Source organism: Myodes glareolus, chromosome 8, assembly GCF_982192425.1.
Source record: "Myodes glareolus chromosome 8, mMyoGla1.1, whole genome shotgun sequence".
Classification (NCBI taxonomy): Eukaryota; Metazoa; Chordata; class Mammalia; order Rodentia; family Cricetidae; genus Myodes; species Myodes glareolus.
This window is the reverse complement of record NC_142033.1, coordinates 76,270,433-76,283,716: the sequence shown is the minus strand read 5'-3', so window position 1 is coordinate 76,283,716 and position 13,284 is coordinate 76,270,433. Positions and strand designations below refer to the sequence as shown.

The following is a 13,284-nucleotide window of genomic DNA, read 5'->3' as shown; positions in this document are numbered from 1 at the left end:
CCCAAACTTCCTAACTCCAGCTCAGGGAGATCCGGCACTCTCTTCAAATTTCCAATGGCACCAGGTGTTAATCCAAAGATGGGAGGAGAAAGACCACAACCCAAATCATCATGGCCAAATTAATTAAAGCGAGCAATTCATTAAAGCACTTTTTTTTTTTAAATTTGGGAACACGGGCTGCCTCCCCCTAAGGTGGGGTTCCAGAGGTTGGCATTGGATGTGAGGAAGACAAGGCTTTTGTAACTCAGGGTAGAGGATTTTCAAATGGAGGATTTGACAGGCAAAACAGGTGGGGTTATAGGAGCAGAACACAAGAGGTGGTCTTAAACCTTTTGAAACAAAGGTAGGATTGTAAGATGGCTATAAACAACTTCCTGAAACAAAGACCTGATTTCCATTCCTGGAACAGGCAGTACAGAACTATATGTGGTTAAGGTTACAGGTGGGACATAGCTCAATCCTTGAGAAACAGAGGTTTAATCATAAACAGAACCTAGTTGTTTTTTTACTATAAGATAGCTTTTAAGCCTAAGATGGAGGAAGGGTGGTTCTTTGAAGGCATACATGTGGTGCACATACGTACATGCAGGCAAAACAATCAAGCACATAAATCTTTTTTAAAAAATAAATAAATAAAAGTTAAGAAGCCAGAGAAATGACCTGGCAGTTACTCTTGCAGAGGACCTGAGTTAGGTTCCCAGCATTCAAAGGGGCTGCACCTCACAACTACCCTTAACTCCAGTTCCAGGGATCTGACATTCTCTCACTCAGTAAGCACCAGGCATGCACGTGGTGTACAGCCACACATGCAAGCAAAACACGTACACACATAAAATAAAGATAAATAAGTCTAATAAATACTTTTTAAATAAAAAAAAAAACCGAGTTTCCGCCCTTTCAGTTTTGGTTTCTTTTCGGATTTAAATGTTTGCCCCATCTGGGATTTACTTGATGTTAAGCAATGACGGAGGGGGCCAATTTCTATTTTTCCAAGTGGACGGCCAGCTGTCCCAGTGCCGTTAGATTGGAAAACTTTCATACTCCATCAGCTCACAGACTATGTATCTACACTCCTTCCCTTACACAGAGGCTGCAGTGCAGGCGCCGCGTCACCAGCAGGGGCAGCCGGTGCCGGCTAAACCGAGGCACCGCCCTTTGGGGCGGGGAGAAGGGGCGTCCGTTATAGAAAAAGGGATGGTGAAGACCCCGCCCCCAGAGAAAATAAGCCCCGCCCACTCGAAGGCTAAAGCCCCGCCCACAAGCCCAGGCCCTCCCCTTTAAGGTCTGCGAAGCCAATGGGGCTGTCCCACAGAGCAAGTCCAACGTCCGGCGAGTCCTCGGCGTTATTTGCATAAAGGCGGGGCCTCAGGGGTGGAGCCCAAGCCAACACAGAGCGCGCCTCATTTGCATAGAGTCCTCCTCCCCACGCAGCAGAGCAAGCACCACTTCCTCTCCTCGCGAGCTTCCTGGCTGTCCTTCCGCCTTCTCTCCCGACCGTGGCTTCCTCGGTTCTGCCGCCTTTCGTGCCTCCTGAGGTCCAGATGCTTCCCAAGCGGCGGCGAGTGCGGGCCGAGTCCCCACACCGCGGTGTTGCTTCCTCCGCGCCGCCGCCGGCGCGCTTCCCGGGGGTGGCCATCTACCTGGCCGAGCCTCGCATGGGCCGCAGTCGCCGGGCCTTTCTCACGCGCCTGGCGCGGTCCAAAGGCTTCCGCGTCCTAGATGCCTACAGGTGTGCGGCTCCCGCTAGGGCCCGGTGTTGGTGGGATGCCAGCCTCGCGAGGGGCTGGTATATAAGCCAGTCACCCCAGTGTATGGACCCAACGTGGCCCAGGGCAGGAGATGATGCACCTGCGGCTTTGGGTTCTAAGCCAGCCCTGGCACTTCGCGGTTGCGGTACCTTCCTCCAACTCGGGAGTTCCTTAGATTGAAAGGGTGCCATCTCATGCCAGAGGCGTCTTAAGTCATACAAGGAAAAGTAGTTAGTGACCATATTTGCTAGCGGCTCTCCCTCCCATTATGTCCTGAGTTTGCAGAAGTCACTAACCAGCTCCAGTCGAGAACATGCCCAGGGCAATGGTGTAACTTTGCGATTGAGAATGATAAAGGAACTTGGAACCTGTGCCCCTCTGGCTGGCTATCTTGTTTGCACCCCCCTCCCAATAATGAAACATTACTAGAAGCTAGTGCGCCAGACTCACTTGTAAAGAGTGGAGAAAACAGCTTGGATTGCACACAGCTCTACATTTTTACAACAGCTGACAAGATAGTTCTTTACATTGAATTTTCAATGTAAAGAAAATACAGAGACCGCGCTTTCCCTGCATCAAGAATTTGCCTACTGGGGTTTGAACAAATAGGGCAAGACTCTTGTGTCTGTATTTAAATCTTAGCAGAGCGGAATGCCTGCCTGTAATCCTGGTGCAGGAGTGCTAGAGTTCAGGCCAGTCTGTCCTCCACAGTAAGTCTTCAGTCAGCACTGAGATCAGAACCACCCGGCCCTGGCCCCTACAGCACGCCTTTCCCTGCGGCAGAGGGTGGCGGACAGTTAACTGTCACAAGTCAAACTGGCTTGTGAGTATGGCTGCGATAGAACCGGCTGAAAGAGTAGAGAGGATTCTCCCAAGGAGGGCTGGGGAGGCTTCCAGGAGGAAAGGGTGTTTTAAGAATGCAGGGCAGTCACCATGCAGAGGGCACAGCAAGAGCCAAGGCTTGGGATAAGGGGCAGAACTGCAGGGGCCCTAGGTTTCATTCTCTTCCCCCAGCTCAGAGGTGACACATGTGGTGATGGAGCAGACCTCAGCCAAGGAGGCCACCTGCTGGCAGAAGAATATGGCTGCTCATCATCTAGGCGGCCCCTGGCCAGTTCTGCTGGACATCAGCTGGTTTACAGAGAGCATGGCAGCTGGGCAGCCTGTCCCTGAGGAGGTCCGGCACCGCCTGGAGGTGAGCTAGTGAGGGACTGGCTCCGCTGGGATAGATGACACAATAGCAGTGCCTCTGTCCCCGGGAGGAGGTGGGGAGTGAGGGTTCTCAGGGCCCAAGACTGCCGAGGCCACAGCAGGGATTTGGGGGCTAGACCATCCCACCTCCGTTCTGATCATTTGGGACATACCTACTTCCAGTATATTTAAGTGTGTCTTCCTTAGTACTTGGGATGAACTGAGTTAGCAGGAACCTGTCTTTGGGATGCTCTGGAGCCAGGCTGCTAGGAGACAGGAGGCAAGCTCCCTCGCTTCTGAGACCTCAGTCCTCAGCCCACATATGTAGAGTTGAGGGATAGAGTCCCTGCCAGTCTTGCAGCTTCATGATGATCTGTGCCTTACCCTTTTGTAGATAGCGGAACCCAGGAAGGAGCCCCCAGGCTCAGTGATGATGCCAACTTATGCCTGCCAACGTCCCACGCCTCTTACACACCACAATACTACCCTCTCAGTAAGTCACATCTATGAACAGATCCCCACCTCAGAAAGTGGGTGGTATGGGTAGAGCTGGTTGGTAGCTAAAAGGCTGAGGCAAAGTCCCATGGCCACCTTGTACTTAACCAAGGGTCCTCCCCACAGGAGGCTCTGGAGACGCTGGCAGAGGCAGCAGGTTTTGAAGGCAATGAGGGCCGTTTCCTCTCCTTCTGCAGAGCAGCCTCAGTGCTCAAGTCCCTTCCCTGGCCTGTCACATCCATGAGCCAGCTGCAGGGGCTGCCCCACCTTGGTGGACATTCCTCTAGAGTAATCCAGGTAGGTGCTTGTCATACTGAGTGGGGTGAGTGTATGGAGTGGGGAGACCTGGGCCTGGTGGAACAACAGGAGACTGTGAACAGGTGGTTCATAGCCCAGTCTGGAAATAGGGACATGCACACAGACGCTGCCTTGTGGCCACAGTAAACTGTCTTCACAGATCCTAGTATGGGAGTTGTTCCCCTACCTTTGGGTAGATGAGTAGACTCAGTGGAGGTTGCTGCTGGCATTGGTGTCATTGTTAGCAGTCCCAGGATGTCTGGGGTGTTGTAAGAGAGCACTCTGAAATGTTTTTTGAGGACCCATCATTGGACAAGCCTTTTGGATACTTTTCCTTCAAGAACCCATAGTGGCAAAAGCCACTTTTAGATGAAGTCATACATATTTCAATAGGTAAACATTGGTATACTCTGGGACTCATATGAGGAATGAGCCATACCACAGATTCCATTGACTGTAACAACTCCAGCCCTGAAAACCTTTGTGGCTGGAGTCCCTGCCATCCCAGCTGTGCCCTGCAGCTTTGGTTACCTCCTGGGTTACAGTTTCCATTCCCAAGACTACTGTGGTGTCCCTGACACCATAGAGCCCTCTCTCTGCTGGGTATGGGAGGAACTGCCTGATCTGCAGACTGAGTGCTTTGTTTTGTCTCCTGTCCCAGGACCTGCTAGAACATGGAACATGTGAGGAGGTGGAGCAAGTCCGCTGCTCAGAAAGGCACCAGACCATGAAGGTGCGTGTTGAGGGAGGGGACAGCTAGGACCTTGGCAGGGGTGCACAGCACAATCCTCCGTGTGAGCCAGAGGCCAGCAAAGGCCTTTTTACCCAGTCTTGGGGTCATAGTAGGTCCCTAAGACACGGCAGCTAAGCTGACACCTTATAGGTGCCACATGGAGAGCAGGTAGAGGCTGTTTGAACACAGGGAATTTTCTGCATCACTCAGCACTGTCTGGTTTTTTTTTTTTAATGGAATAGTCTTGTGTGTGTTAGAGACCACACTGAACAAAGTGTGTGCAGTAGGACGTGTAGGGAGGGGGGCTGCCACCTTGCAGTGCCCCATCTCTGCGGTCACGGTGTTGTTCTTGGTGCTGTGGGTCTGCCTGTCTCCATGGGACACTTGTACCTGTGCCTACTCGTTGTACCTGTGCCTACTCGTTGTACCTGTGCCTACTTGTTGTACCTGTGCCTACTTGTTGTACCTGTGCCTACTCGTTGCTCACCTGATATGGAGGTCACCTGGGTGCTTTACTTTTATCTGCTCTGACACCTGCTTCTCCTTCTTTAGCTGGAGATTGTCAGACCAGTGACCTGAGATTTGTGGCAGTGAATTATGGCCTCCTGGGAAGGTGAGGCTCGCGGTATGGAACACTGCACAGAATACTATCAGTGACAGGGCGGACTTAGAAAAGAGTCCTCTAGCCAAGAGGCCCGACTCTGGCCATGCTGGGTAGTTAAGGCATAGAGTCTGAGCTGAAGTGATGTTGATGTTGACGTAGTAAGTGAATGGTTTCTCCATCAGCCCTTGTCCCAGCCCCCGTGAGGGTTTTCTGGGCAAAAGAGAGAGAGAGAGATACATTGGAAGATGTCAGAGGTATCTCTTCTCCATTCTGCCTCCTGGGCACCCCAAAGTCTGAGAAAATATCCATACTAGCAGAAAATTATATATTATATATTAGAATTTTTTTTCCATGGAAGAGGCTTGATACTTTCTCATATCGAAACTGAGGCTGGCCCCAAACTCAAAGCAATCCTCCTGCCTCTGCTTCCCAAGTGCTGAGATTGTATGTATCCAGACCTCCCACTCATAAAAATAAATAATGTAGTTGTTATCTCAGTATTTTACTGTCTTTTTTGTTGTTGTTTTGGGATTTTTTTTTGTTTTTTGTTTTTGTTTTTTTTCAATACAGGGTTTTACTGTGAGGCCTTGGTTGTTCTGGAGCTTGCTCTGTATGCCAGGTTCAACTCACAGAGATCCACCTGCCTCTGAGTGCTGGAATTAAAGGTGTATGACACCACCTATCAGCAGATTTAATTTTTCTAAATTTTGTTTATTTATTTATTTGAGGAAAGGCACACACACATGGGGGTTAGAGGACAGCTTGCAAGGATTGGTTCCTTTCTACTAGGTAGGGTCTATGGATGGAACCAAAACTTCAGCTTTGGCAGCAAATGCCTTACCTGCGGAGTTTCACCAGCCTATTTCTTCCTGTCTGTCTGTCTATCTATCTATCTATCTATCTATCTATCTATCTATCTATCTTAAAAAACAGTTTTGCTTTGTAGTGCAGGCTGGCCTCAGTCTCCTAAGTGCTAGACTTACAAGCAAGTAGCACAGTACCAGGGACTGGTTTGGTTTTGGCCGCCTACCTCTCGCTCATGCAGCCCAAGCTGGGAAGGAACATACTTTGTAGCCGAGCCCACTCTCCTCCTGCCTTCACCTCCCAGATGCTGAGATACCAGAATGCAGTGCCATATTCAAACCATGTCAGATTATTTTTGTCAGTTTGTTATTGAAATTACATATATGCTTGCATGTGTAGGTGTGCACACATTCACTTTGGTATGAGTGAGTGAGGAGGTCAGAGGTGACAGATCTCCTGGAGATATAGGCAGTTGTAGACTCCTGGAATTGAACTCAGGCCCTCTGCAAGAGTAGTACTTGATATTTTTTTGTTTTTGTTTTTGTATTCTTGAGACAGAGTTTCTTTGTGTAACCCTGGCTGTCCTTGCTCTATACACCAGGGTAGGCTTCTTGAACTTAAAGATCCACCTGCCGCTTGAGTGTTGGGATTAAAGGCATGTGCCTCCACCGCCCAGCTAGTAGCAGATTTTGAAAGCCAGGTTCTGTAATTTGCAATGACAGTGGTCTGTCTTACACTGTGAGTTGATAGAGTCAGGGAAAACAGGACTGAGAAAAGCCCAGGAAGGGCAGGGCTGAGACTGCTCTTCTACAAGACAGCTCCATTTTGTTTGTTTGTGGTCAGGGTCTTGCTTATAGTGCAAAGCTGCCCTATAATTCGAGATCTTCCTGTATCTGTCTCCTGAGTGCTGGGATGACAGGCATGCATGGCCACACCTGACCTCCATCCTCCGGACACGTATTTGGTATTCTCCACAGCTATGATCGTGTATGCAACCTCCACTATGGTGTGGGCTGCCCTTAGTCTCTTTCCAAAATTCCTGTGGAGAGTCTCCACGACTGGCCCAAGGCAGGCAACATGCTTAGTCCAGGACTCCATGGACCACTTGGCATTTGAACCTTTGAGATCAGGTTCTCCACACCTGCTGTGGTAGATGCTAGTCAGGCCTCCAGTGCTGTTAAAACCACCCTCTTGGCTCACTCTTCCTTGGTTTTACTGTTGAAGAGAACACACAATAAGTCCCAGCCGCAGTAAGTGGAGGCCTTTTCCCAGTGAATTAACAACCCGGCAAGCCTGTATAACAGGATAACTCTTTGGGTCTTTTGTAAGCTCGGGCTGTGTCTGTGCATTAAGGGGACAGACCTCACAAGGGCTGAAGCTTTCTGGTGGTTGGGCGGCTGAAATATGCTGTCCCTAATAGGGCTACTCTCAGGGTACGTGGGTTTAGTCCCCTGTGAGAGTGGTCTGGGTAGGCCAGATTCCTGGATTTGGTCCTCATCCTGTGGCACTAGGCATGAAGGCAACACTCTCAGAGACGTCTTCCGTAGACTTTGTCCTGACCTATCCGTATCTTCTTCCACATAGCTCTTCACCCAAGTCTTTGGGGTTGGTGTGAAGACTGCCAACCGGTGGTACCAGGAAGGACTCCGAACCCTGGATGAGCTCAGAGAGCAGCCCCAGAAACTGACCAAACAGCAGAAAGCAGGTGAACTTCCCAGAGCCGCCTGGACCCGGGAGCTCTGCACAGTGAAGCCCCTCGCTCTGCTGTGGAATGTGCTGACTACCCGAGTGTCCAGGAGCAGCTGATGCAGAGGGATCCCTGTGGTTTTCTCCCTGTAGCCGGGGTCTACCACGGCTCTTTCTCCTTGAGTGTTGTCATGGCATTGCCATGGCATCTGGGCCTCACGTTTCCTCCTGTTTGATTTCAGTTGTGTTGGGGACAGCCTTGGTCTGGGCCTACCTGTCCAATGTGGTGTCTGGGGTGTATGGTTTTGTGGTATAGGTGCCACCACGAGTGGAAATAACGTAAACCTTGGGTTTGTTATGCCTGATTTGAGTTCTTTCCTCTGTTTAGTAGGTATGTAACCATGACTTCAAGACTAACCTCTAAGTCTCGATTACCTTCTCTGGGAAACAGAGACACAATAGCATGAAATTCCTAAGTGCCTCTGGAGGCCAGCAGGTGATGAGCAGACGTTTGGTCTGTGTAGTCCGCCTGATCGCTCTAGTGGTTTTGGCTGGAGACTGCTGAAGGCTGCCATGGCCTGCCAGTGGCCTCCCTGGGGTGCTGCCTACTTCACCTCCCAGAGCAGGGTAGACAGGATGGCCAGCAGTGTTTACTAAGGGCTTGCTGGGTGCTAAGCATTGCCACTCCTCATGCTTAAACCTCCTTAACTGACACGGAGGGCACAAAGATGCCGCTTTGACAGGCAGGGAGACACACTAGGCCAAAGGAGAGGCGGCTGGTAGTAGACCCATTGTCGCCACATCTTTTTACTGCCTTTTGGTTGCCTTTGACTAATGAGAATCAGAAACCTTAAAAGTGCTGGCTGCAGCCGGGCAGTGGTGGCACAAGCCTTTAATCCCAGCAGTTGGGAGGCAGAGGCAGGTGGATTTCTGTGAGTTCAGTGCCATGGATCTCAGTGAGTTCGAGGGCAACCTGATCTTCAAAGCAAGTTTCAGGTCAGTTAGGCCTATGTAACAGAGAGCTGGGGCTGACAGTTTAGCATGAACCTTATAAGGTTCACTCCCCACACTACAACAAAACAAACAAAACCATCTTTCACAGAACCACATGGGACAATGAAGCTGACACAGCCAAGATGCACTTTTTGTTTGTTTTTGTTTTGTTTTTCGAGACAGGGTTTCTCTGTGTAATAGTCATACTGTCATATGGTGTAATAGACCATACTGGTCTCAAACTCACTGGAGTTTACAGTTTACTATGTTTGTGGGGGAGTTGGGTGAAGGGCATGAGGGCTCTTGTTTACTTCAATTGCATGTGAATCTACAGTTATCCCAAAAGAAGAATTTAAGTTTAAAAGGAGAAGTGGATCATTTGTATGATCTCACTCTGCTCCGGCCCCGACCTTACCCTCTGCCTTTCCCACAGCCACAGAATTGTGGTGGCTGCTGTGTCCTGGGGGGTGGGGTCCATGAGAAAGACAGGCTGTGCTGCCCACAGGGCTCCAGTACTACCAGGACTTGAGCACCCCAGTTGGGCGAGCTGATGCCGAGGCTCTGCAGCAGTTGGTGGAGGCAGCCGTGAGTCAGACTCTGCCTGGAGCCACTGTCACGCTGACTGGTGGTTTCCGGAGGTAAGGGGGCCCACTGTACCTTCTGAGTATGTGTCGGGCTCCTCCCTAAGGTAGGGACTGGAGTTGTGAATGCCGAGGTGGCCTTTCCACTCACTGAAAGGGACATGGCTTTGTGCTGAGGCCAGAGAATCAAACTTTCTCTTTCAGGGGGAAGTTACAAGGTCATGATGTGGACTTCCTGATCACTCACCCTGAGGAGGGCCAGGAAGTGGGGCTGCTACCCAGAGTGATAAGCCACCTACAGAGCCAGGTGAGGGCCTCCAGTGCCCTGCACAGGAGTGACCACTGACCAGCCTTCTACCCTCCCAGAGCCATGGCAGCACCCTGCCACACCTACCTCCCCTCTCGCAGGGACTGGTCCTGTATCACCAGCACCATCGCAGCCACTTAGACTCTGTCCACCTCCTGCGGCAGAACTACAACATGGACGCTTTTGAGAGGACTTTCTGCATCTTGTCCTTGCCCCAACCCCCACGCGCAGCTTTAGAGGGGCCCCTCCATCCCTGTCCAACCTGGAAAGCTGTGAGGGTAGATCTCGTAGTCGCCCCCAACAGCCTGTTCCCCTTCGCTCTTCTTGGTTGGACTGGCTCCCAGGTAGGTCATGTGTTCCTTGGGGGTCTGGGCCTGGGGTGGCCCAGCCCTGCTAAAGGCAGCTGTCCTCCCCATCTCTCCCCAGCTTTTTGAGCGGGAGCTACGGCGTTTCAGTCGGCAAGAGAAGGGGCTGTGGCTGAATAGCCACGGGCTGTTTGATCCTGAACAGGTAAGTTGCCAGGAACTAGGGTTAAAAACAGTTCCCGTAACCTGAATCCTGGTTCACAATCTCAAATATGATATATACTGCCATGTAGTATGGCGTGATCCTAACTATACTGCACAATAACATGGCCTGGTCCCACCCATGCATGGGAGCATGGCCTGGCTCCAGCTCTACTGCATGGGAACATGGCCTGGTTCCAACTCTACTGCATGGGAGCATGGCCTGGCTCCAGCTCTACTGCATGGGAGCATGGCCTGGCTCCAGCTCTACTGCATGGGAGCATGGCCTAGTTCCAGCTCTACTGCATGCAGTCATAGCATGGGCCCCAACAACTAATCCTCTTGTTCCTTGCAGAAGACATTTTTTCATGCAACTTCTGAGGAAGACATTTTCAGACTCCTGGGCCTCAAGTACCTTCCTCCAGAGCAGAGAAATGCCTGATCCTGCCTGCTGGCCGCCACACCCACCCACAAAAATGAGGGGTTTCCTCATGTTTGACCAAGGATGTTTCTAGACAGAAGGTGGACTGCCACCCCATGGCCTCTCCTGTGCTAATGGAATTTTCAGCTGCTGGCATCTTGGCAAGATGTGACCCTGAGTCAGCTTTCAGCCTCCGCATTCCTCAGGGTCAGGGACTCTGAGCAGTTCGTACGTCATGGAACTATGGCAGTCTGACATCTTGGTTCTGGTCCTGATGTGAGCATTTGATCTCTCCAGCTGTGGCTGCCGTCTGCTGCAGAGTCCCCTGTTCGGTGTACTAGAAAAGAGACACGTGACCCCTGCCCTATTCTTTAGCTGATATAGGAAATTAATTCTGGCTGTGAGGTGCTACACAGAGGCAAGAATCCTGACTGAGGGCTATGCTGCCGTGTCTACAGAAAGAAGTGACCAGGAAAGAAACCTGTGCTGGGGCTATTGGGCACCACCACTCACAGAGCTGGGAGCCAGACTTCATTAGCAGCACAGCCCCAGAGTTGGAACCTACACTCCTCTTCTACTCTTCCACACTCCAGTCTGAGCTGAGCCTGGCCTGCCCACCCACAATCTCCTGTGCATCCACAATCCCAGCAGTGACGTCTGGGAGGGCTGGTTCCTAGGACAGACAGTGCAGCCCAGCCTGGCAGCGGTACTGAAATCCAGCAAGATCAGTGGGCAGCAACTGAGGGCTCTCGCCCTCCTGGGTCGTGAGGTGCAGGCTCCCCAGTCCCGTCTCTTCCAGCAGCCCTGCAGCAGTCTCAGACCCGCAGTCCTCACTCAGGTCCTGTGGCTCTGGCATTTCTGTCGTGTCTTCCAGTGTCAGCTGTGTCCCTCTGGTTCAGTCTCCCCCCACTTTCCCAGTTCACTTCCCGTTCCTTTTTGTAGACCCTGTGTGACCAACCACGTCCCCTTCTCTGAGCAGACACACTGAAGTGCCCTCTAGTTCCTCATCCCCATCCCTCATCCTCTGGCTCAAAAGGCCTTTATCCACTGTCCTTCTAGTGCCCACTCTCGCTGCCTTCTTCAGGGCCGGACAGAGGAGAGCCTCCTAGATCAATCACTGCATTAGCAAGCATTTTAAAGATTACCATTCAATAAAGTGCGTTCTTACGGAGTATAAGTGAGGCTTACCCCAACTCATGCATTTGGCTTTGTCCCTACAAATAGGTCACAGATGTGCAACTAGACTTTTGTCAGCCATTGTTGGCCTCTCCCTTAGCAAATGCTCTTGGGGCCCCTGCAGTTGTTACATGTATCAAGCTTAGCTCTCCAGCTGTTATACACTGAGCATTCCACTATCCACTCAAGTCCTGAAGGTTTACACTGGCTTTGTGACTGTGACTAGGACTGCTATGGGCATGCATGTAAGTGTATCTGTGAGCAGTTGCTGGGGTAACATACCCACGGGACGTTGCTGTGCTTGGATTTCTCATTTCCTGTTTCGTGAGTTTTTCCCTTATAATAAATAAAATATAATTGTTTTATCCTTAGCTAGCCTGGTTATTTCAACATTGCCACATTGATTCTAGACCTGTGGATCCTGGCTATGGGAGAAACCATACCATATATATGGAATGTTGACTCAAAGCATAAACTGCCTTCTGGAGAACCCTGTCCCAGCCCTCCAAACTGCTGCCACCTAGTTGGCACTGTAACTGTGCCTTCAAAAGGCCATTCCATCTTACTATCAGGCCAGCTGCTTCAGGATAGTGGAGAACATAGTAAGACCAGTGGGTTCCATGGCTGTGGGCCACTGTCACACTTCTCTAGCTTCCTTGGTCAGAAGCAATGGCATGATGGTGAAGAAGGCATTCTGTAAGTCCACAGTTTTATGACAGGAAGCATTATGTGCAGGAAGGCAAACCCATAACCAGAATAAATATCTACTCCATAACGCACAGAACCATCAGTAAACCAGGCCCTGTTCTTCTCTTCCCTAGCTGATCTGGCACAGCCCATAAGGCTATAGGTGCATGCTTAGCTGCAGACTGCATTGTACTAGGATAGAAGTCATAGGCATTTGGATGACTTCTTCATGTAACTGCTAACAGGTGACTTCAGGACCCGCTTGGGCCCAATCTCACACATACCACTTCTATTTAATAACAGATCGCTGCTGTGCAGGTCCCTCTTGACCTTGATGGCTCAGACAACACCCAGCTCATGATAGGCAGCTCAGGACACATGCTATCTTGGTAAACTTGTTGCCAAACATTCAGTTGCCAAACTCTATGACACAATAGCAGGCCAAGAGCTGTCTCTCAAAGGGAGAATAGTTGTCTGCAGATGATGGTAGACCCTTGCTCCAAAATCCAAAGGTCTCTTCTGTGATTCACCTACAGGGACCTGTCAAAGGCTCCAAACAGCATCCCTAGCTGCCACTGACACCTCAAGCACGATTGGGTCTGCTGGATCATATGGTCCAAGTGGTAGAGCAGCCTGCACAGCAGCCTGGACCTGCTGAAGAGCCTTCTCCTGTTCCAGGTCCCATACAAAGCTAGCAGCTTTCTGAGTCACTGGGTCTATGGGCCGGAGAACCACACCCAAGTCTCCAGATTCCAAACAGGCCAACTAATCACTGTGCTTCTGTCTTAGTGGTGGGAGAGGCACTTTGGAAGGAACATCTCTGCATGCCCCACACCACTGGACCTGAAAATTTCACTGATGTAGAAGGCCCTTGAATTTTAGTTGGATTTATTTCCCATCCTCTGATGTGCATATGTGATACCAACAAGTCCAAAGCAATTGCCACCTCCAGCTTACTTTGTCCAGTCAGCATAATGTCATCAGTATAGTGAACCAATGTGACACTTTGTGGAAGAGACAAACAACTGAGATAACTTCCAACTAAGTTGTGACAC

General features: G+C 50.6%; 1 protein-coding gene across 2 annotated transcripts; it reads left to right on the top strand.

Moving 5' to 3' along the window:
- Nucleotides 1-1,428: 1,428 nt before the first annotated feature.
- Nucleotides 1,429-11,913, top strand: Polm (DNA polymerase mu). Of its 2 annotated transcripts, none has more exons than XM_048450056.3 (11): nt 1,429-1,729; nt 2,763-2,943; nt 3,334-3,432; nt 3,561-3,731; nt 4,393-4,464; nt 7,457-7,577; nt 9,057-9,189; nt 9,337-9,439; nt 9,541-9,783; nt 9,866-9,949; nt 10,301-11,913. In XM_048450056.3, the coding sequence occupies exons 1-11, from the start codon at nt 1,542-1,544 to the stop codon at nt 10,385-10,387; spliced, it is 1,482 nt and encodes a 493-aa protein (XP_048306013.1). In that variant the 5' UTR covers nt 1,429-1,541; the 3' UTR covers nt 10,388-11,913. The 2 variants fall into 2 exon arrangements, with proteins under 2 accessions (XP_048306013.1, XP_048306014.1); XM_048450057.3 differs by having other exon boundaries at nt 1,591-1,729; nt 2,768-2,943.
- Nucleotides 11,914-13,284: the final 1,371 nt, after the last annotated feature.

Excerpts from the sequence above, each read along its gene's own strand:
- Polm (XM_048450056.3), top strand. The coding sequence starts at position 1,542 with ATGCTTCCCAAGCGGCGGCGAGTGCGGGCCGAGTCCCCACACCGCGGT. Across the intron at positions 7,578-9,056 it reads GACCAAACAGCAGAAAGCAG|GGCTCCAGTACTACCAGGAC; the intron begins GTGAACTTCCCA and ends TGCTGCCCACAG. Across the intron at positions 9,440-9,540 it reads TAAGCCACCTACAGAGCCAG|GGACTGGTCCTGTATCACCA; the intron begins GTGAGGGCCTCC and ends CCCCTCTCGCAG.